This window comes from Hemiscyllium ocellatum, chromosome 4, assembly GCF_020745735.1.
Source record: "Hemiscyllium ocellatum isolate sHemOce1 chromosome 4, sHemOce1.pat.X.cur, whole genome shotgun sequence".
NCBI classification, from domain to species: Eukaryota; Metazoa; Chordata; class Chondrichthyes; order Orectolobiformes; family Hemiscylliidae; genus Hemiscyllium; species Hemiscyllium ocellatum.
In genome coordinates, this window is record NC_083404.1 from 111074923 (window position 1) to 111096301 (window position 21379).

The 21379-nt window shown below is 39.3% G+C and overlaps 1 protein-coding gene across 3 annotated transcripts in view; it reads left to right on the forward strand.

Moving 5' to 3' along the window:
• The window catches only part of rhpn1 (rhophilin, Rho GTPase binding protein 1), a 95866-nt gene that overhangs the window by 69852 nt on the left and 4635 nt on the right, over positions 1–21379 (forward strand). For all 3 annotated transcript variants that reach the window (XM_060824455.1, XM_060824456.1, XM_060824457.1), the window contains exons 7-13: positions 1082–1248; positions 2626–2813; positions 4250–4406; positions 8507–8626; positions 15978–16172; positions 17619–17695; positions 18456–18602. In XM_060824455.1, coding sequence (XP_060680438.1) covers positions 1082–1248; positions 2626–2813; positions 4250–4406; positions 8507–8626; positions 15978–16172; positions 17619–17695; positions 18456–18602 — 1051 coding nt within the window. The remainder of the gene's footprint in view (positions 1–1081; positions 1249–2625; positions 2814–4249; positions 4407–8506; positions 8627–15977; positions 16173–17618; positions 17696–18455; positions 18603–21379) is intronic.

The window sequence follows — 21379 nt, forward strand, 5'->3', positions numbered from 1 at the left end:
GATACTCACCATGTCTTTTATATCTGAGAATTTATTTGCACAGAAACCTTAATATCAGCAATTGCCACATGTCACAATAACAAGAAAGAACTCAATTGACATTTAACCTTGTGTTCAAGTAGTTGATACTTCCTTTAAATAGAGCCAGTTTGGAGTCCTTTGTGTTCTTTAGTCTGTGTTTAGCTGTATAAGTGTAAAGCAGGGAAATGACTGGAGTTCCAAAATGGTGCGATTGGCATCATATCAATATTGGTAAAACCAATGACTGCAGATGCTGGAAACCAGATTCTGGATCAGTGGTGCTGGAAGAGCACAACAGTTCAGGCAGCATCCAACGAGCAGCGAAATCGACGTTTTGGGCAAAAGCCCTTCATCAAGGGCTTTTGCCCGAAACGTCGATTTCGCTGCTCGTTGGATGCTACCTGAACTGCTGTGCTCTTCCAGCACCACTGATCCAGAATCATATCAATATTGTAAATTGATTGTTGTCCTGACCTACCTGGTCTGCATATATTTGGTAGGTGTTAGCAACGTGCGCACTAATATTTTTCACAAGATGGAATGGCACCCAATGCAATTTTACAGATATAGTCCTTAATAATCAGCATGCCCCCTGTATACCAAGTGAAAGCTTGGTGAGGTGTTAGTGATCAAATGGGCTGAAGTGACAATATCAACTTAGATCATCGGGGATGGTGTTGTTAAGTCCCATGTTAGATATTGGCTAGTACAGACATAGTCCTAAATGTAACACATTCATCTGCTTTTAGTGGAATTAACATAACCCAGAAAATACCGAAGGCAGAACCAAACAGAAACTCTGCTTTTTAGCATTACTGCAGGTTTACAGTGAAATGCTTTCTACCAATCAAATGATTTCATTTTTTAAAAAAATCCCAAATAACTATGGATGCTGAAAATCAGAAGCAAGAATAGAAATAGTTGGAAAAGCTTAGCAGGTCTGGCAGCATGCATGGAAACAACATAGAGGGAATGTTTCAGATCCAGTAGCCCTTCTTCAGAACTCTTAATTTATTAATTCAGTTTTTAATCTGTTTTCTCCTTCCCTACCTCTTGACAGGTATGACTCTTTGACTGGTGTTCCTTCTTATCAACGGGCTCTAGCTTTTGAAAAGGGAAGCATTCTGTTCAACATTGGAGCACTATATACGCAGATTGGGGCACGACAGGACCGGACCACTGAGGAGGGAATTAATTATGCCATAGATGCCTTCCAAAAGGCAGCAGGTGGGTTTTCATTGAGTAGGTAGAATAATTATTTATGTTTGATTAACTATGTGAGCAAATGAAATTAAGGTATACGCTTATCTTTGTGAAATGATGTTTTATGCTGATCAACATGTAATGATTTCCACTAAGACATACATATGCCACAACAGAATGACACAGTACTTAAAAATCTGTGTTTTAGTTTCAGAATCCTTTTTCTCCATTCTAAAATAAACATTATTTTGTTTGATATTGGCACTTGGCCTCTCAAAGAAAAATTTGTTTTTAGTCCCTGAAATTTGTTAAATCCTCATGTTTTGCTTTATATTTTGCATTTACTCTGATAGAACTTTCTGTTATGGCATTGGCCAAGATATGCTGATATTATTGGAAATCATTGAAGTAGTGCAGACTGGAGTTGCTAGTTAATACTCCGCGGAATACTTGATATAGGTGATTCTGTGGAAATTTTCCCAAAAACAATGCCCCTGTGTTCAATTGCTACGAGAATGTCTATGAAGATCGGATAAAGGGATTAAGTTTATATAGTCATTCAGAAAAAAAAAGTTAAAAATCTAGTCCAACTCTTGAGTAACTGTTAAACTGGCTCTTGGTTTACCACTGACTCCCCAATTTCACCTCTGTACTCCCCTGCCCTATCAGGACCCAAACACATCCCAACTTGGAGACACACAAGCCCCCAACTTCTCCCCACAGCCTGACCTAACCCACCTGAACACAAGCCTATTCTATGTTACCAGAAACCCAACCTGACCCAGTGCTGCTGGAGCTCCCATCCTCCTGTCTTAGCACAGCCTGACACTGCTGGAACGGAGACACTTTCAATCCGGTCTGACTTTCCAGTCACTTGAAAGAAGTTCTGGGATTTACGTATTATTCGAAGAAGCCTGCATACTCATTCTAAATGATTAAAGACTTAACAGCAATCTAGGTTTGTTCAATGCATTGCATCAGTTGTATGACACTTTGATCTTTTACTATAAATTCTGTGTCTTATAGTCCTGCCCCACCAGCTACCTGCCAAAGGGGCAACGCTCCGTAAGCTTGCACTTTCAAATACACCTCTTGGAATATAACCTGGTGTTGTGTGATTTTTAACTTGGTCCACCCCAGTCCAACAACGGCACCTCCACATCAGCAATAATATAGGTTAACTGGTAAATTAATCTCATCCTTTGCACGTAGCACCTTACGTACTTACATACCTAAACCTGATTCACTTCCAAAGTGCTGAATTGGATTTGAAACATAGGGGTACGATTGAATGTTAATGTAGTTTGTTGAAGGTTTTTTTTCTCCATGAATCACCAATCATATTCTAAACACTGCTTATGTTGTGTTCTGTATATGCTCATATATCATATTCAACTTCAGGTGCATTGAACTACTTGAAAGAAAATTTCTTCAATGCACCAAGCCTCGATATGAGCACTCCATCCCTCAACATGTTGGTTCGTCTGATGATTGCACAAGTACAGGAATGCGTCTTTGAAAAGGTGATAGTGGCAGGAGTTAAGGATGAGTTCTTAACGCAGCTACAGTGTGCACAGGAAGCAGCAAGGGTAAGAAATGAAATATAATGTTTGCGGAGATGTGTTCCTTCTCCCATGCTGCCGGCGCTTATATTGGCACTTACATTTTCCATAACCATGAATGAGTTACAAAAGAATCAATAATAACCTACTAAAAGTGACTTAAGAATAAATGCAGTTAAAATAGATGCTTGATGACTATTGTGGAGACTGAAGAGTATTTTCCTATGCAGTAAAACATCTGACTGTATTACTTTTTAAACAGATCAGTTAGTAACTGTCCTGTACTTTTTCAAACATCTTAAATAATTTAAGTTGTGTTTTGCATGTGCCTCATTTCTTCTGATCCAAGGATAGGCCTTCAAATGGTGGCAGTGAGATTGGACTTTTTATTTTTTTAAAAATGTATTCAGTGAGTGATATGTCTAACTTATAAATAAATCACTAACTTATTGCACTAATTTTATTTTGGTAGTGCTCCCAGCTCATAATGTGCATGCCACATGATTGGCAGCCACTGCCACCACTGCCATTACGACCCTCTGGAAGTCTTGAAAATTTGAATGCAATCTTAATTCCTTTCAAATCTGATTTTGCTCTTAGATGTGTTTTCCAGCAGCTTGATAATGAGGAGCAGAAACCTCAGATGCGGCTTATTTTGCTATTTTTATGCACTGTTCAACCCCTTAGCATGAAGTTTCTGAAGCTGTTAGTAGTGTTATAGAGGCATAGAATCCTATAGCATGGAGACAGGCCCTTTGGCCCAAAGTGGTCCATGCTGACCTCACGAACCCCACTTCCCTGCACTTGGCCCTTATCTTTCTAAACATATCATATCCTTGTAATTGTCCAAATGCGTCTTAAATATTAATGTACCCACCTCAACCAGTTATGCTGGCAGTTCAATCCATCTCCTCACAACTCTGTGTCAAAAAAGTTGCCCCTCCAGGTCCCTTTTATTTTTTCCCCTCTAACCTTAAACTGATGTCCTCTAGTCCTCGATTCCCCAACTCTGGAGAAAAAGACCTGAGTGCATTCACCTTATCAATGCCTCTCATGATCTCTTCCCCGCCACCCCCGCACCCGCCCCCCCGCCACCCCGCCTGTCTCTTACACTGTGAAGAAAAAAGTTCTAGTTGTCCGACCTCTCCCTGTAACTCAGACTGTTAAGCGCAAGCAGCATCCTTGTAAACACTTAACGACATCCTAGTGCCTGAACTATACTGAGTTAATGTGGTAATATTACTCTGTGACATTACCAGAAAAAAACTGGAGGACAATTGAGATCAGGTAGGGATGCTAATCCCTATGCTTAGCTTTTGTATTGTGTCTAATTTTCAGTACTATTAAGATATTTTTGAGAGCTCTACAGACGGGGAGCTGTATTACTACATAACAACACATTGTCATTTCAGTAATATAGACTTGATTTTGCTGTCCTGAATCATTATTTTACTGTTATTTAGGTGGCAGATGTGTACTCCTTGGTCTATCAGACAATGACACAACCCCCAGTGAAAAATTATGTTCCATTCTCTTGGACAACTATGGTTCAGGTGAAATCTGAGTATTTCAAGGCCATTTCTCACTATTATGCAGCAATCGCACTATGTGACCATATAAGTAAGTGTTGTGACAAAATCCGATACAGTTTGTTTTATAATTTGATATGTAACTATAAAGCTTACAATATGAATTTATAATTGTTCATATAAGAAGTGGCTGTATAGATAGTAGTGACATTGTTTATAATCTTGCAAAATTCCCTACGTTCTTGAAGGTTTGGAAAATGTAGTACTATTTCTGAAAGAAGGAAACAGAAAACTATTAGCCATTTAGCCTTGCATCTGTCTTAGGGAAATTGGTAGAATCAAGTAATAAGGAAGTTATAGCAAAATACTCAGAAAATAATTAAGTGATCAGGCAGAGTCAGTATGTTTTGAGAAAGAGAAATTGTGTTTATAACCTAAACTATTTAAAATAAGGGGCTTTGCTTTTAAGATGAGGACCATATTTTTCTGAGGGTTGTGATTCTTTGCCTTAAAAGTATTCAGTGAATTCACTTCCAACACTTTCTGGGGATGAGAATGCCAGGGGTTGGAGCATTCTTGATCCTTCAAGGGTGTCATGGGTTATCATGGGCTGGCAATAGTCCGGATTTAAGTCACAATCAGATCAACTGTGAACTCATTAAAGTAGCAGAACAGGTTGGGGGGACCAAATGGCCTACTCCTACCCATAAATACATGCAAAGATATGAATTATAAGAGCCATTCTATATGCAGTAAGTGCACTTGGCTGTGCTAAGTGTCTAAAGTATTGGTAAACTTGGAAGGAAGTCTACTTAAAGTAATATTAGGATTCTTTTAAAATTTTTATCAAAGTTACACACCTACCTGGTGCAGCTAGAACAACTGTAGAATATATTAAGGTCAAAGGGGTCATCTACAATGTAATGCAAGCTAGAAGGTATCTGAAACATGAATGAGAAGAGGCAATGTATTTAGTCACTGTTGTAATAACCTACGCTATACCGACTTGACTGTCAGCCATGACTGTTACAAGAAATAATGGCTGCAAATGTGTTGCTGGTCAAAGCACAGCAGGTTAGGCAGCATCTCAGGAATAGAGAATTCGACGTTTCGAGCATAAGCCCTTCATCAGGAATAAGAGAGAGAGAGCCAAGCAAGAAATAATGACAGGACGTTTAAAGGCCAAATTAAATGCTAATTTATTGATGGTGTTTGAACAGTACAACACAGTATTACAAGAACTCATGCCTTCAATCGCCCAGTAAGCAGTTACCTCCTGCTAATTGTGTGATCCAGTGTGAGACCAAGCTACCCTGACTTAAGCTTGCAATCACCTTTCTTCTCAAAAAGGGGAGGCTGTTCCATTGACAAGATTATATTAATCCATAACAATATACTTTAAGTTACAATTTTTTTAATTGGGTGTATAATTTGTTGTTCAAACCATTGCGTTAAATGCCTCTTCAACAAATAATATGCATTTAAATCAGTTTGGTAAGTTTACATTCACCTGTGGCTTTTTTTTTTCTATATATGGCTGACACTGGCTATGGTACCATTTATTGTCCATCATTAAAAGGTTGCATTTACTTTGGGAATTTTTATCTGTATCAGCTACTCATCTTACCTGATAAAGTGCATATAAAGTCATGACCATAATTCAAGTGAATAATCCAAGCTTTTTGAATTAGTGACTTCTTATAAACTCCCCTTGGAGAATGAATGACCAGTTTATTTGACACATCGTATGAATGAAACATGTCTTGTAGTTCATCTGTGTTTCAAAAGAAGATACCATCAGTGAATGCCAGTTTTTGTCTTTCTTTTCTGCAGCTTTCAAATTGCCGACACTCTGTCTCAACTGAATTGGTGTTGAAATATGTCAATCCCATGAGCTTGTATTATTACAAGAATGGGCTTGATTTAACTGATTCAGGAGGAATGAGTCTACACCCTGTATTCCCAACTGATTGGTGATGTTATGTGGATGTGTATCTCTTAGTTCCCTTTAATTTCTGTGGAATTGGGCCAGCTTCCGAGGGATTTGTGGCTCATCATCACTCAGGGAAGTTGTGAACCATGGTCTGGATACAGGGACATCTTAAAAGATGACATCAAGAGACTTTGTCCATGCCAGCTCCTGTCCTCCACCCATCCCCAATGGTCCCTCCTAGCTTTTGTGCCAACTCATAGCAGCTCCAGACCCATCCATCCAATGTGTATACTCTTTACAGAAACAATACCCACCCACCCCCCCTCCCATGTAAAGGAATATGTGAAAAGCAGCTATTCGAAATGTTTTTAAAAAATTACTGCTGAAAGAATCTTCCAATCAACCAGACCTTTAAAATAGCAATAACAGAAACTATAAGCACTTGGTACCTCTTTACTTGGTATGAATAAACATTCAACCAGTGACAAATTGATCACTATATTAAAAGCTTATTAAACTATCAATCAAGGAATTGAAATAGAGGAAAGCATTATTTCATAGCTTTACAAGCATTTCCTTGCTGTAATCTAATTTGTTACAGACTCTTTATTCACACGAGATGCCAAACATCATCGTTTCTGTTGTAGATACTTTAAAGGTTTGATTGACTGGCACTTGTTCCTGCAACTACTTAAAAAAATGATTTTGTTTTTAAGCATTTCTACTTATGCTATTATTGCAATAGGGTTCATTTGTTCTGAATAGAGTTTATACTGGGTGAATGAGTATGAAAGGTGATATGAATTGGCTTTGACGACTTTGAGCTTTTGTGGGTAGGTGGGGGCATGATGGGGCAATTGAAAATGGATGAGAGGATGTGAAGGCTTGAGAACCTAATATTTGACAAAATAACTGGGTCAAAGTCTTAGATCTGTGACAAGTCATTTGAAGAGCCTGCCTTAAGTACTTGACAACTGTTGCAGTCTCTGATTTATGTACAGGGATGCAGGACTGGCTCCATCCCTTACCTATGCACAAAGCACCCCAATGAAAATTTTGCCAGTTTGGAATCTTCTCCTGAAGCAGGTGCACTGATGCAAGTGCAGTTTCCCAACTGAAGCTTACCCACATTAATGGTGAAAATCTTGTCCTGTTTCCATGAGTTTGGATCTGTAAAACCCAATGCAACATGTAAATATTGTCAGACTTCTGACCTGATATTAATATGAAGTAAAGCCTTTGTTTTCAAAATCAGAAGTTGTTGGAAAAGCTCAGCAGGTCTGGCAGCATCAGTGAAGAGAACTCAAGAGTCAGTCCTTTGAGGAAAGGAGCTGAAAATGTGTTGCTGGAAAAGCGCAGCAGGTCAAGCACCATCCAAGTAACAGGAGATTCGACGTTTTGGGCATAAGCCCTTCTTCAGGAATGAGGAAAGTGTGTCTAGCAGGCTAAGATAAAAGGTAGGGAGGAGGGACTTGGGGGAGGGATGTTGGAGATGCGATAGGACCTATCCAGGACCTATTCCAGCAACACATTTTCAGCTCTGATTTCCAGCATCTGCAGTCCTCACTTTCTCCTCCTTTGAGGAAGGGACACTTGAGCTTAACTGTTAACTCTGATTTCTCTGAAGACCATCCTACCCAGCCCCAGGCCCCTACCCTATCTCCACAGCCCTGCATTTACCATGGCTAATCCAAATAGCCTGCACGTCCTTAGATATAATGGGGCAATTTACTATGGCTAGTCCACCTAACCTGCACATCTTTCGTCTGTGGGAGGAAACTGGAGCACCTGGTGAAACCCGTGCTGACCTGGGGAGAATGTGCAAACTTCACACATACAGTTACCCAAGGCTGGAATCAAACCCAGGTCCGTGGTGGCTGCGAGGCAACAGTGCCAACCACTGAGCCACCATGCTGCCCATGACCCAAGTTTCGTATTCTGTCCTGAGAACCAAAGTATGCTTTATTAACCTAGAGCCATGTACCATGGCAGTGAAAAAATGACATTCACATTTACATGCAGGTAATGTTGCAGAGGTGAAGAAAAGTAGCCTTCGAGTTAGGTGGATGTGGTGCTGAAATGTAACTAACTCTTAAACAATGCTGAGATGCATGCCACTCAGCTTAAGTGGGCAGTTAATAAGTCAAACATGCATGAATGTTTTGTGATGAATGAAATCTCTGAAAGTTGCATGTTACAGGGAGAATTTGCGTGAGAAAAGGACATTTTGAAAGAAATATTATTGCATTTTCTTTCAGTGGGTCCTGATGAGGAGGAAAGTGAACAAGTAAAGGCTCTTCAACAGCTTCATGTGACAATGCCTGAGGGTCCGTCATTAATCACAGTACTGAAAGATAAAGAAGAGCGACGCAAATTAGGTGTGCATTGGCAACAATTTTATAAGACAAAATATTTCACTATATTTTTTCAAATAAGTTAATCCTGTTGAGAAACTGCTTAAGCTTTCAACACTTAAATGAGAACCTTGCTAGTGAGTGGCCTATTTACATGCATTAATAGTTCATTATTACTTAATCTTCCCTCATCTATATGTTGCTTGTTGAAGGTGAAAGAAGTCACATGGGAGACGCAGAGACTGATTTCATAAAAAAACACCTTTGAAATTAGAGGTGTTGAGAAGTCAGTGTAGGTTATTAATGACCGTACATGTGTAGTAGATTTTTTTAAAAAACTGAACTCTCCAAGATAATGGATGGGAAGGCTATCTTGTTTATATGAGAATGTTCAAGCATGTTGCTTGCAAAAGTAGGGCTGGATCCAGAAATTGTTCTTTTTTTTATTGTTTATTCAGCATCTATTTGGACTAAGATTAGTTTAATATCTGTCTTGGGGAGAATGCTGGAGTATTAAAAAGAAATCCATAAAACATCAGACTGAGGAGGGCTTCATGAATGGAAAAATCAGGCTTGACCAATTCATTAAAGGTTGAGGAATTAAAAAGCAAGATAAATAAAGGTGAACCTTTAGATGTAATATATTGCAATTTTTCAAAAGATGTTTGATAAGGTACCATATGCAAAGCTACTTAATGAAATTAGATTCCATGATGTTTGGGGATGTAAATAGAGTTTTGGCTAACTAATAGATAAAGGCAGCATTTTAAGTATTGAAATCTCGAACTAATGGAGAGCCGCAAAGATCAGTGCTGGGACGACAACAATTTGCAATATGTTTCAATGGCTTGAATGCCAGAAGTGAATGTAGTATTTCCAAGTTTGTGAATGCAACTTTTATGTGGGGATGCACATTTGTGGATGACACAAAAATAAATAGGAAGACAAGTGTTGAGGATGACATAAAATATCTGTGGAGAGATTTAAACAGGCTACATGAATGGGCAGAAATCTGGCAGGTCGGAAATTTTGATATTATGCACTTTGGCAGGAAGAATGGAAGAATAGTAGAATTTTGTTAAATGCAGAAGACTGCAAAAAAACTGCAGCACAGAGGGATTTGGGGGTCCTCGTCACAAAAAGCTAACATCCGAGTTCAGCAGGTAATAAGGAAAGGAAATGAATTTTGGCCTTTATTTAAAAGGAAATGGAGTATAAAAATAGGGTTGTCTTGCTAAAATTGTACAAGGGCTACAACTAGAATAATGTGAGCAATTTTGAGCCCTTTACCAAAGGAAACATTTACTGACATTGGAGGCAGTCCAGAGCAGGTTCACAAGATTGCTTCCAGGAAGGAGGAATTGTCTAATGTGAAGAGGTTGAATAGGGTGGGCTTGGTCTCATTGGAGTTTAGAAGTATTAGTGATTCCTTATTGAATCATGCCATTTGACAGGGTAGATGCGGAGAGGTCATTTCCCTTGGGAAGATCTAGGATCAGACGACATAATCTCAGACTGATGGTTGGCCAATTTTAAGACAGATGAAGAGGAAATTCTTCTCTGTGGGGAGTGAATCTGTGGAATTCTTTACTGAAGGCTGTCAAGGCATGGTTGTTAATCTATTCAAGGTTCAGATAGATTGAGGTTTTCAAACAGTAAGGGAATCTGTGTTTGTGGGAATAAAGCTGGAAAATGGAGTTGAGCAACTCTTGCATGATCTTGATGACTGGCAGAGTAGACTCAATGAGCCGAATGATCTACTTTGTTCCTGTGTCCTTTCATCTAAGTTCAGGGGTTTGGAAGCATTTAATCTCGATCCGTGGTCAGCATTAATTTGTTCACTGGTTGAGTATGTGAAGATAGTACTAAATTACCTGGACTAGGGAGTGAAAGTATACCTTGAACTGTGCTTGTAATTAATAATGATCGCTTTACTTAATTGGTGCATTCCATTCGAAGGACACCGCATTGAGCTTGGCTGAATGCATTTTTTTAATGAAATATCACACTCACTCACTTTCCAGCTCTCACAATGAAGAATAGACATTGTGGGTACTTCAAGCAGTGGAGCCATTACTGCATATTAATTTCTTCAGCAAAAGAATAGAGGGAAGCAATTGGACTGGGGAGAGAGGGAGGAAGAAAAAGGTGGAGGAAAATCAAAACTATCCATTTAGTTTGATTTATTTTGGCAGTTCAAAAACAGTTTTTTTTTGTATTTCAAGGGTGATTAATAGTTTTGTGTAATTTATTAATTTACATTATGTAAAATAAATAGGATTATTTCATGTTTGTCTTGCAGCAGTACAACCAAATAGTTTTGATGTTGTCTTGGGTGGGAGGAAGAAAGATCATTTTTCACTTAATATTAGAATGGTTTCGACAGGAAGTTCTCTAACCCCATATTATTCGAGAGAGTGCTGTCAAAAATGGTATAAATTTCCAGTTTATAATCTTCAGTGTCATCTAGTATTTCCGGAATTCTCAGTGTTCAGTGCCATCTAGTGTGTTGAAACAGAATTACAGTACTATCAAAATAAAAACAAATGCTCAAATCTTTCAATCTGGTTCATAGAGATGTACAACTCGAAAACAGACCCTTCAGTCCAACAGAATTCCTATTTCCAGCCCAGATCACACAAAATTTATCTTTGTATGATGATTTTGGGCTTGACTTCTCATGTAGGACCCATCCCAAGAGACATGGTGCAGCAAACTATGCAGGTAGCTTGAGAGTGAATCTTCTCAGAATCATGACCTCTTTTAAGCAATACTTACTGTATTCAAAGAAGTAAAATGTTTAAAGATATCAAAGCCACTTTGACGAGCTACTGAGAGAAGCTAAGTTGCTGATGGGTTACGGCAACCAGTAGGTTAGAGGTAGCAGGTAAGTGGGTGGGGGTAGGGTTTCAGGAGGAGCGTCAGTTTTAAAGTTAGTGAAGAGATATATCAAGTTAATTTTTCAAGCTTTACCTCATTAACTATTAAAGTGAGTCAGCAGGAACCCTTAAGTCTCAAATTCAGTTCAGAGTGGGAACATTTTCAGAGAGGGCCAATCATAGATTTCCAACTGTTTATCACAAGTTCATGTTTCTAAGTTATTTACTGTGTAATCATAGTGTCACGATTTCTGAGAGAACCTGATGTGCATCTTTCAAATTATATACAGTCAGCAACTATCCACAGAATGGAAGATCTGAGCCAAGCAGTTGACAAAGAGAGCAAAATCATGTTGCAGTGATGGTTGTCCTGACTGAGACCAAAATTGAACAGGACTCCTCTTGGAGATGGAATGCTGGTTATGAGTAATCATGTTGCAGCACAAAATCTTTGCGGAGTGAAGGGGAATGGCCAGTTATTAATGAACCTGTGTAGAAAATCACTGATCTCGGTGTTACCCCTCTAGTGGTTGGTTGAATGTCTGAGGGCCATATTTAAAAGTCAGCCAGAGAAGCTTTCAATCCCTGTACCTGTCAGTTAGCTTTTACCTTCACTCCATAGTGCTAGATGTGCCTTTTGTGACTCTTGAGCTACTAGTCCTGTCAACCTAGAGATGCCCTATATTTTATCGAGCTGACCCTGGGATTATCTCCATCACACTTGACTTGCCAGCTGTCATCATTATCTCTCCCTCTATCACTGATGAGCTGCCCTCAATCTTCTTTGATCTGGATACTGACAGACAGGGAATGACCTTTCCATTGTAATCCTGCTCCCTCTTTATAAGCTTGCCTTCCCTTGGCCAGATATTCCTTGACTCCAAACACTTGCCAAATTCAGTGCTCAGTCTTCTCTCATCCAGTCCCACAAAGTTCCCTGTATAAGAAACGTGGTTCCTGCTCACTTTAAATCCACCAGGAAAACTAGTATCTCTGCTCCATGCTAACTTTAATCAGTTGTTAATCTGAAGACACATGTTTCTTGTTTGCTGCTGACTCTTAAAGGTACAATTTAATCTGGTGACCATCTATTTTAATGAATACATGACCTGTTAATGCATTAAAAATAGGTTATTGCTGCTTCTCATTGGGAGCCTTCTTATTTTCTTATTTTTTATCCTGTGTCAGGAAGCTGATAGGTTGCTTTCTGCAAAATCGAGTATCCCCACCTATCTTTTTCTGTTTCTGGAAGCTCCAGTAGAATCTATCCACAAACTACAGATCCGAACTTCTGATGTTGAAATTTTAATGTATAACTTTATCCCTATATATGCTGACTGAACTGTCGTAATTTTCATTTCTCATCGTTTTATTCAGATTTCCTTATTGTTTTGCCTAACTTACAGAGTGCAATATTGTTGCCAAGACCAGACTACGAACAGTACCTTTTTGAAGATGCTCATTATTTCAACATGCATGAACAGAAGTAGGCCATTCAGCCCATCCATTCCACTCCTCCATTTAATGAGTTCATAGCTAAAATAATAATCCTTAACTCCATTTTACCTCTTTAACCCTATAACCATTTGATTTAGAACTTAGAACAATACAGCACAGAACAGGTCCTTCAGCCCTCAATGTAGCACTGACCTGTGAACTATTCTCAGCTCATCCACCTACACAATCCCATCATCATCCATGTGCTTATCTAAAGATTGTTTAAATCTCCCTAATGTGGCTGAATTAACTACATTGACAGGTAGGGCATTCCACGCCCTTACCACTCTGAGTAAAGAACCTGCCTCTGACAACTGTGTTAAATCTATCACCCCTCAATTTGTAGTTATGACCCCTCGTACAAGTTGATGTCATCATCCTAGGAAAAAGATTTTCAATGTCTACCCTATCTAATCCTCTGATCGTCTTGTATGTCTCTATCAAATCCCCACTTAGCCTTCTTCTTTCCAGTAAGAACAGACCCAAGTCTCTCAACTGTTCCTCACAAGACCTTCCCTCCAGACTAGGCAACATCCTGGTAAATCTCCTCTGCGCCTTTTCCGATGCTTCTGCATCCTTCCCGAAATATGGCAACCAGAACTTACACAATATTCCAAGTGCGGTCGCACTAGTGTTTTGTATAGTTGCAGCATGACATTGCGGCTCCAGAACTCAATCTCTCTACCAATGAAACTTAACACTCCGTATGCCTTCTTAACAGCACTGTCAACCTGGTTGGCAACTTTCAGGGATCTATGTACATGGACTCCGAGATCCCTCTGCACATCCACACTACCAAGAATCTTTCCATTGATCCCAGTACTCTGCCTTCCTGTTATTCTTCCCAAAATGCATCACCTCACATTTAGCTGCATTGAACTTCATTTGGCACCTCTCAGCCCAAATTCTGCAGTTTATCCAAGTCCCCCTGCAACCTGTAACATTCTTCCAAACTGTCCACTACTCCACCGATTTTGGTGTCGTCTGCAAATTTATGAATCCATCCACCTATGCCTGCGTCTAAGTCATTTATAAAAATGGCAAACAGCAGTGATCCCAAAACAGTTCCTTGTGGCACACCACTAGTAACCGTACTCCAGGCTGAATATTTTCCATTAACCACCACTCGCTGCCTTCTTTCAGAAAGACCGCACTTGGAATATTGTGTACAGTTTCTAATCCAAACTGCTAAATCACCCTCAATCCCATGCCTCTGCATTTTCTCCAACTGGTCCCACGTGGAGCCTTATCAAAGGCTTTACGGAAGTCCATGTATACCATGTCAACTGCCCTACCCTCATCTACATGCTTGGTTACCTTCTCAAAAAACTCAGAGGTTTGTGAGAAACAATCTGCCCTTGACGAAATCATGATGACTATCTGAAATCAAATTGTTGCTTGCTAGATGATTATAAATGCTATCTCTTGTAATCCTTTCCAAAACCTTTCCTACAACTGAAGTAAGGCTCACTGCTCTATAATTACCTGGGTCATCTCTACAGCCCTTCTTGAACAATGGCACAACATTTGCAATCCTCCAATCCTCTGGTAAACCTGTAGACAATGACGACTCAAATATCAAAGCCAAAGGCTCTGCTATCTCCTCCCTAGCGTGCCAGAGAATCCTTGGATAAATCCCATTCCGCCCAGGGGACTTGTCTACTTTCACTCCTTCTAGAATTGATAACACCGCTTTGTAACTAACCTCAGTCCTTTCTAGTCTTAATATCTTGTATCTCATTCTTCTCCTCTACAATATTCTCCTTTTCCTGAGTGAAAACCAATGAGAAATTTTCATTTAGCACCTCTCCGATCTCCAAAGGGTCCACACTCAACTTCCCACTTCTGTCTTTGACTGGCCCTATTCTTACCCTAGGCATCCTTTTATTACTCACATACCAATGGAAAGCTTTGGGGTTCTCCTTTACTCTATTTGCTAAAGACTGCTCATGTCCTCTCTTTGCTCTTCTTAACTCTCTCTTTAAATCCTTCCTAGCTGATCTGTAACTCTCCATCGCCTCATCTGAACCATCTTGTCTCATCAACACATAAGCCTCCTTCTTCCGCTTAACAAGAGATGCAATTTCTACAGTAAACCTCGGTTCCCTTACCTTATCATTTCCTCCCTGCCTGACAGGAACATACCTATCAAGGACACACATTATCTGTTCCTTAAACCAGCTCCACCTTTCCATTGTCTGCATCCCCTGCATCTTGCTACCCCATTCAATGCATCCTATTTCTTGCCTAATCGCATTATAATTTCTCTTGCCCCATCAATGACTCTTGACCTGTGGCATGTACCTATCCCTTTCCATCGCAAAACTAAATGTAACTGAATTATGGTCACTCTCTCCAAAGTGCTCACCTACCACTAAATCAGACACCTGGCCTGGTTCATTACCAAGCACCAGATCCAGAGGGGCCTCCCCTCTTATTGGCCCTTTGACATACTGTGTCAAGAAACCCTCCTGTACACATTGGACAAAAACTGATCCATCTGACGTACTAGATTTATAGGTTTTTCCTGAATTAGAAATTTGTCTCTCTCAGTCATATATATTTACTGAGATTGCCTTGACTACTGTCTGTATAAAAGAATTCCACAAATTCACTAACTCTTAACAGAAGAAATCTTCTTCGTTTATGTCTTAAATGGACAATTTCTTTCTCTGAGATTATGTCCTGTGGTCTTACACTCTCACATAATGGGAAACAGCGTCTCCAAAACTACCCTGTCAAGCCCTCTTAAAAATTCATATGTTTTGATAAGGTTTCATCTCATTTTTCTAAATACCAGTGAGTACAAGTCCAACCTACTCAACCACTCCTCCTCAGGAAATCTCTCCATTCCTGGAATCAACCTAGTGAACCTTGACTGGACTGGACTGCCTTCAATGGCTTCTAATTTTATTTAGACATGCCGCTTGGTTTACGTAATTACAACAATAAGTATTCTTCTACCTGTTTAATCCTACCTCCTCTTTTAATTTTGATAGGGAAGGCTCATTTGAAGAAAGCAATAATTAAACATGAAGAAGCAATGAGGATTCACAGTCTTTGTAGGATTCTCAGGAAGATGGATATCCTGCAAGAGGTGCTATCTATTGTCCATAAACGATCACTGAAAAAGTACTCTGAAATCGATCGTGAGGATGACTTTTTTGATACAATTGAAGCTCCAGAAATTCATCGTAAGTTAATAGTATTTTTTTAATAATGAGCTGCCAATATTCATTGTCCTACCATGTTCAGAAAATGAAGGCAATGATCTCTGAATCAGACTGCTTCAAAGCCTAACATAAGAAGTTTCAAGAGCAGTTGGGTTTCTGAATGGGGTCGAGAGTATGGTGCTGGAAAAGCACAGCCAGGTAGGCAGCATCTGATGAGCAGGAGAATCGACGTTTTGGGCATAAGCCCTTTACCAGGAATGAGGCTTGTGGGTTGGGGCCGAGAGATAAATGGGAGTGGGGTGGGGTTGGAGAGGTAGCTGGGAAAGCAATAGGTGGATGATGGTGAGGGAGAAGGTGATAGGTCAGAGGGGGCAGCGATGGACAAGTCCAGAGGGTAGTGCTGAGTTGGAGGCTTGATAATGATAATTTCCCCTCCCCCCTCATTATTACTTAAGTGATTGACCAAAGGTTGGAGGGGGAAATTTTGTTTCAATCAGAGGATTGGTAGGACGCGGACGCTGACACTGCCTCAAAGGCTAGTAAAGGCACAAACCTTAGCTCAAATAAAAGGTATCTGAATATATACCTCCAGTCCTATAGTTTCCTGGGATAAGAGCTGGAAAATGGAATTAGGATGGTTGGCTCATTTTGTAGTTGGCACGAATTGATGGCCAGAGTATCCTTCTATGCCCTAAAACATTTTCTACATTTCCTAAACCTACTATGAAAAGCAACCTGTAAGCATGTGGAGAGGGATTGGGAGTGGCAATATATAAATTGTTCCTTAGGAGGGCAAACATAGATTGGGTGGCCTTTAATAAAGATTGTATTGTTCTGTGAATAGAACTTCCAGCATTAGCACATAGCCTGAGATTAAAGAAGACAGAAGGAGTACAATAATAGTGTTTTTCACTTATATACCACACTGCCAGCATCTCATTATAATGTAAAATAATAGCTGTTTCAAGCTGAAAGCAATTGCCTGCGTGAGTTTGCCTTTTAACTCTTCATTGTTGAGGTAAGTCTCAAAATGAAGTTACTCTAACCAGGGTATATATTTCTGCTCAAGAAGAACATCTCCTTACTGGACTGGTATGATGTCCAAGCCTCCATTTCTACCCCTATTTCTTCATACTTCCATTTAATAGTTACTTCGGTGCCAAGTTGTTGATACTTTTAATCTATATGTCTTCACACCATTGTCTCTCTATCTTGGTATTGAAAATTTCAATTAATCTAGCACTAGCAGCCTTTTAGGAAAAATTCTAAATCACATCTGACAAAACTGTAGGAAAAGGAGGTTTCCTGCCTGAATTGAACATAGATTTTGGAGGCAGAGGGATAGCAACACGCAATTCTGTGATCACCCGCTTAAAGTCATTTTCTTGGTGGAGGGAGAAAATGTCTTTTGTATGCTGCACATTCTATAAACAAATGAAACTCAGCAGTATTGACTTTCCTTTACAGCAAAAACGCAGCAAAAACCGGAAATTAAAACTCCAAACTTCTCCAAGGTGAAAGTCACTGATATTTTTCACAGATTGGTAAGTGTCCTGTTCATCTGTCACAGAATTCTGCTTTAATTATTAGTGTCTTAATGTAATCAGCGAAAACCTATTATCGTTGCATTCTTTGGTCTTTAACTTTATTCAACTAGGATTTTTAAAGCTAGAGGAAGACAATTAACATAACAGTCCCTCTCTTTTTCTTTATAGATTTAATCCCACCTGCCTTTCATCATAACCATTCACTTTCCAAAAACTGATTCAGAATGTATTGGATTCAGATTATAACTTGAACTTACTTTTCTTTATTCCTAACTTCCTAATTTAACTTGTACCTGATGAGATTTGATCTTTTCACCACAGTTGCATCCTTGTTCTCAAGTACTCCATGATCTCATTCATTCCTTTCTCTGTAACAAAAGCAGAAATTGCTGGAAAAGCTCAGTAGATCTGGCAGCATCTGTGGAGAGAAAGCAGAGTTAACATTTTGGGTCAAGCGACCCTTCTTTGTAATGTCCTGTAGCTCTATAACCCTCAGAAATAGCAGTTCGCCTTTCTTGGCCTCTTGAGCTCTCCCAATTTTGATTAATTCACTGGTGATATTAAAGGTATTATATAGATGTAAATTATGTCATTTTATTGATAATTTTCACAATTTCAGTTTCTTCACAGGACTCATGAGAACAACTTCATATCGTAGCATCATCATCATCTATCAACTTATAATATGATATAATCCTCAGTACATTTATAAACAGTATGTTTTCCTTTATTCCTCCTTTTCCCCTTTCCCTTTTAGGGGCCTTTGTCAGTTTTTTCTGCCAAGAACCGGTGGACACCAGCCAGACAAGCTCACCTTAAGAAAAGCGAAAAAGGATTTGGATTTACTCTACGTGGAGATTCACCTGTCCTTATTGCAGGTGTTGTTCCTGATGGCTCTGCTGATGTAAGCATGCTTTATTGACATGATATTCATTTTTGTATTTATACAGTCTTTAAGAAATAGAATTACGTTCAAAAATGAACGAAGTTGAAAGAAATGCTATGCAGTTTGAATTCAACTAATTTGTATGTCCCCAAAGTGAGTAAATAGTTCAAACTGTGCTCTTTTACCAAGATCTAACTCATTGATATCAGTTTCAGAAGGAGCAGCGTCTGAAAATCCGTTCCTGATGAACTCCACAATAAGTCTTACTGCAGTTTGAAAAACAATCTTTCACTGTTTTCTTTTATTCCCTGTTACTCAGGCAATTTTGTATCCATGTTGTCACTGTATATTTTAATCTATGGATCTCTAACTTTGTTCACAATCTGTCCTACAGAACTTTATCATTTAGCATTTGAAAATCCAGTTACACAATGCCAATAACATAAATCTTAAGAGACATCTCTGTTACCTCATCAAAAAACACAAACAAGTAAATTGAATGCAGTTTACCCTTAAAAAATCCATGCTGATTTTCCTTAACTAACCCACAGTTGTCGCATAAACAAAATGATGGTAGGAATAACAGTGAAAAGGACTATTACTTGAATGGTAAAAGAATTCTAGCATGTTGGTGTGCACAGGGACGTGGGTATCTTGTGCATGAATCACAGAATGTTGGTCTGCAGGTGCAACAGGTAATTAAGAAGGCAAATTGAATGTTGTCCTTCCTTGTTAAAGGGATTATACTTAAAAGCAGGGAGGTTATGCTGCAGCTGTATACCCTATACAGGTGAGACCACAACTGGATTAGTCTGTGCAGTTTTGGTCTCCTTACTTGAGAAAAAGATGTACTGGCACTGGAGGGGGTGCAGAGGAGGTTCAGTAGGTTGATTCCAGAGTTGAGGGGGTTGCCTTATGAGGAGAGTCTGCGTAGACTGGGATTAGACTCATTGGAATTTAGAAGAATGAAGGGTGATCTTAGAATTATATAAAATTATGAATGGAATAGATAATATAGAAGTAGAAAGGACATTTCCACTGACGGGTGAAACTAGGACAAGAGGGTATGGCCTCAAAATTAAGGGGAGCAGATTTAGGACTAAATTAGGGAAGAACTTCTTCACCCAGAGGATTGTGAATCTATAGAATTCCCTGCCCGGAGAAGTAGTTGAGGCTTCCTTAGTAAATACTTTCAAAGCTAAGATAGATTTTTTTTGAATAGTAAAGGAATTAAGGGTTATCGTGAAGGGCAGGTAAGTGGAGCTGAGGCCACAAAAGATCAGCCATGGTCTTATTGAATGGCGGAGCAGGCTTGGAGGGCCAGATAGCCTACCCCTGCTCCTAGTTCCTATGTTCTTATGTTCTCGTCAAATTTAAGTGTAGACAGCTTATTCAATATCACCACCTACAAGTATGCTCTTTCACCATGATCTGGTTGGCATCTTCTAACTTGGCTGGGAAATTGTATCTAGCTTTCAGAGGAAGGCAGGGAGGCAATATACTATCCTAAAAATCATGTCTGCAGCTAAAAAAAATGCCTGCCTGTGACACCAAATCCTGTCATTAACGCTGCTCTGGCTTCTTGAACCGTGAACCATTTTCTTAAAGTTCTGCTATTGTTCTTCAACTGTTTGTTGAAGTCCACTGCAGTCAGCTCTACCCTCATTCCTCTGTAATTACATTTATTTAAACTGACCCAAGTATGTTGGAATTCCACACATTCACAACCCTTTAGCTGAAGAAGTTCCTTCTCAACTCAGTCGTAAATCTGCTCACCCTTATTTTGAAGTTATGCTCTCTAGTTCACCTGCCAGTCGAAATAACATATCTGCTTCTATCTTATCTATTCCCTGCATAATTTTGTTTTTTTCCAATATGACCTCTCTCAGACTGAATTCTAACTTTTGTTGTGTTATGGTCACAGCAGACTTTTCACTCCAATAACATTGACTAAACCTTCCCCTGGACACATCACCAAACCCAAAATAGCTTGATTCCCTGATTGGATCCACACACATTTGTTCGAGGAAACTGTCTCAAGTTCACCCTATGAACTCTTCTTCATGGCTTGCTTTGCCAATCTGATTATCCTCAATCTACATGAAAATTAAAGACACCCATGATTAATGTACTGCTTTTATTGCATGGCCTAACTGCCCTTTGATTTATTCTCTGTCCTGCTGTATAGCTCCTGTTAGGTGGCATGTGCACTGTTACTTCCAGTGTGTGCTTCCTCTTTTTTTTTTGTTTTATACCTTTTGTTCATATGATTCAAGATCATTTTTTCTACTGTACTTATTCCATCCTGTATCAACAATGCTCCCCCACCACCCTTTTTTTTTTCCTGTCCTTTCAAGAAGTCCCATACTCCTGTGTATTTATTTCCCAGCTTTGATCGCCTTGTAACCTTATCTCTGCAATAGCTATAAAATATACCATTGATTTGTGTTTGTTGAGTCAATTTATCTATTTTACCTTTTTGCTTTATGTCCCCTTTTGACCCCACTTAATGCTGCTTTTCAATGTTTGTATACTCTGTCCTTCTTAGGCACTCTGGGTGTTGTTGTTCTGCTTTATGTAACTCTTAGTTTATTTCATAATTATGCTTTTTATTTCTGAGCTCCTTAGATTAACAACTGAAGGGAAAACAAAATGTTAATATTCATCAGCAATTCCATAGCCTTTCTGCAATGTGTCAGTTTGATTTTTTTAATCTCCTCAGTGATCATGTCCAGTTTCATATCTTGTTTCACACTGCTCCCAGTCTGCTTCACAGGAGTGAACTGATGCACACT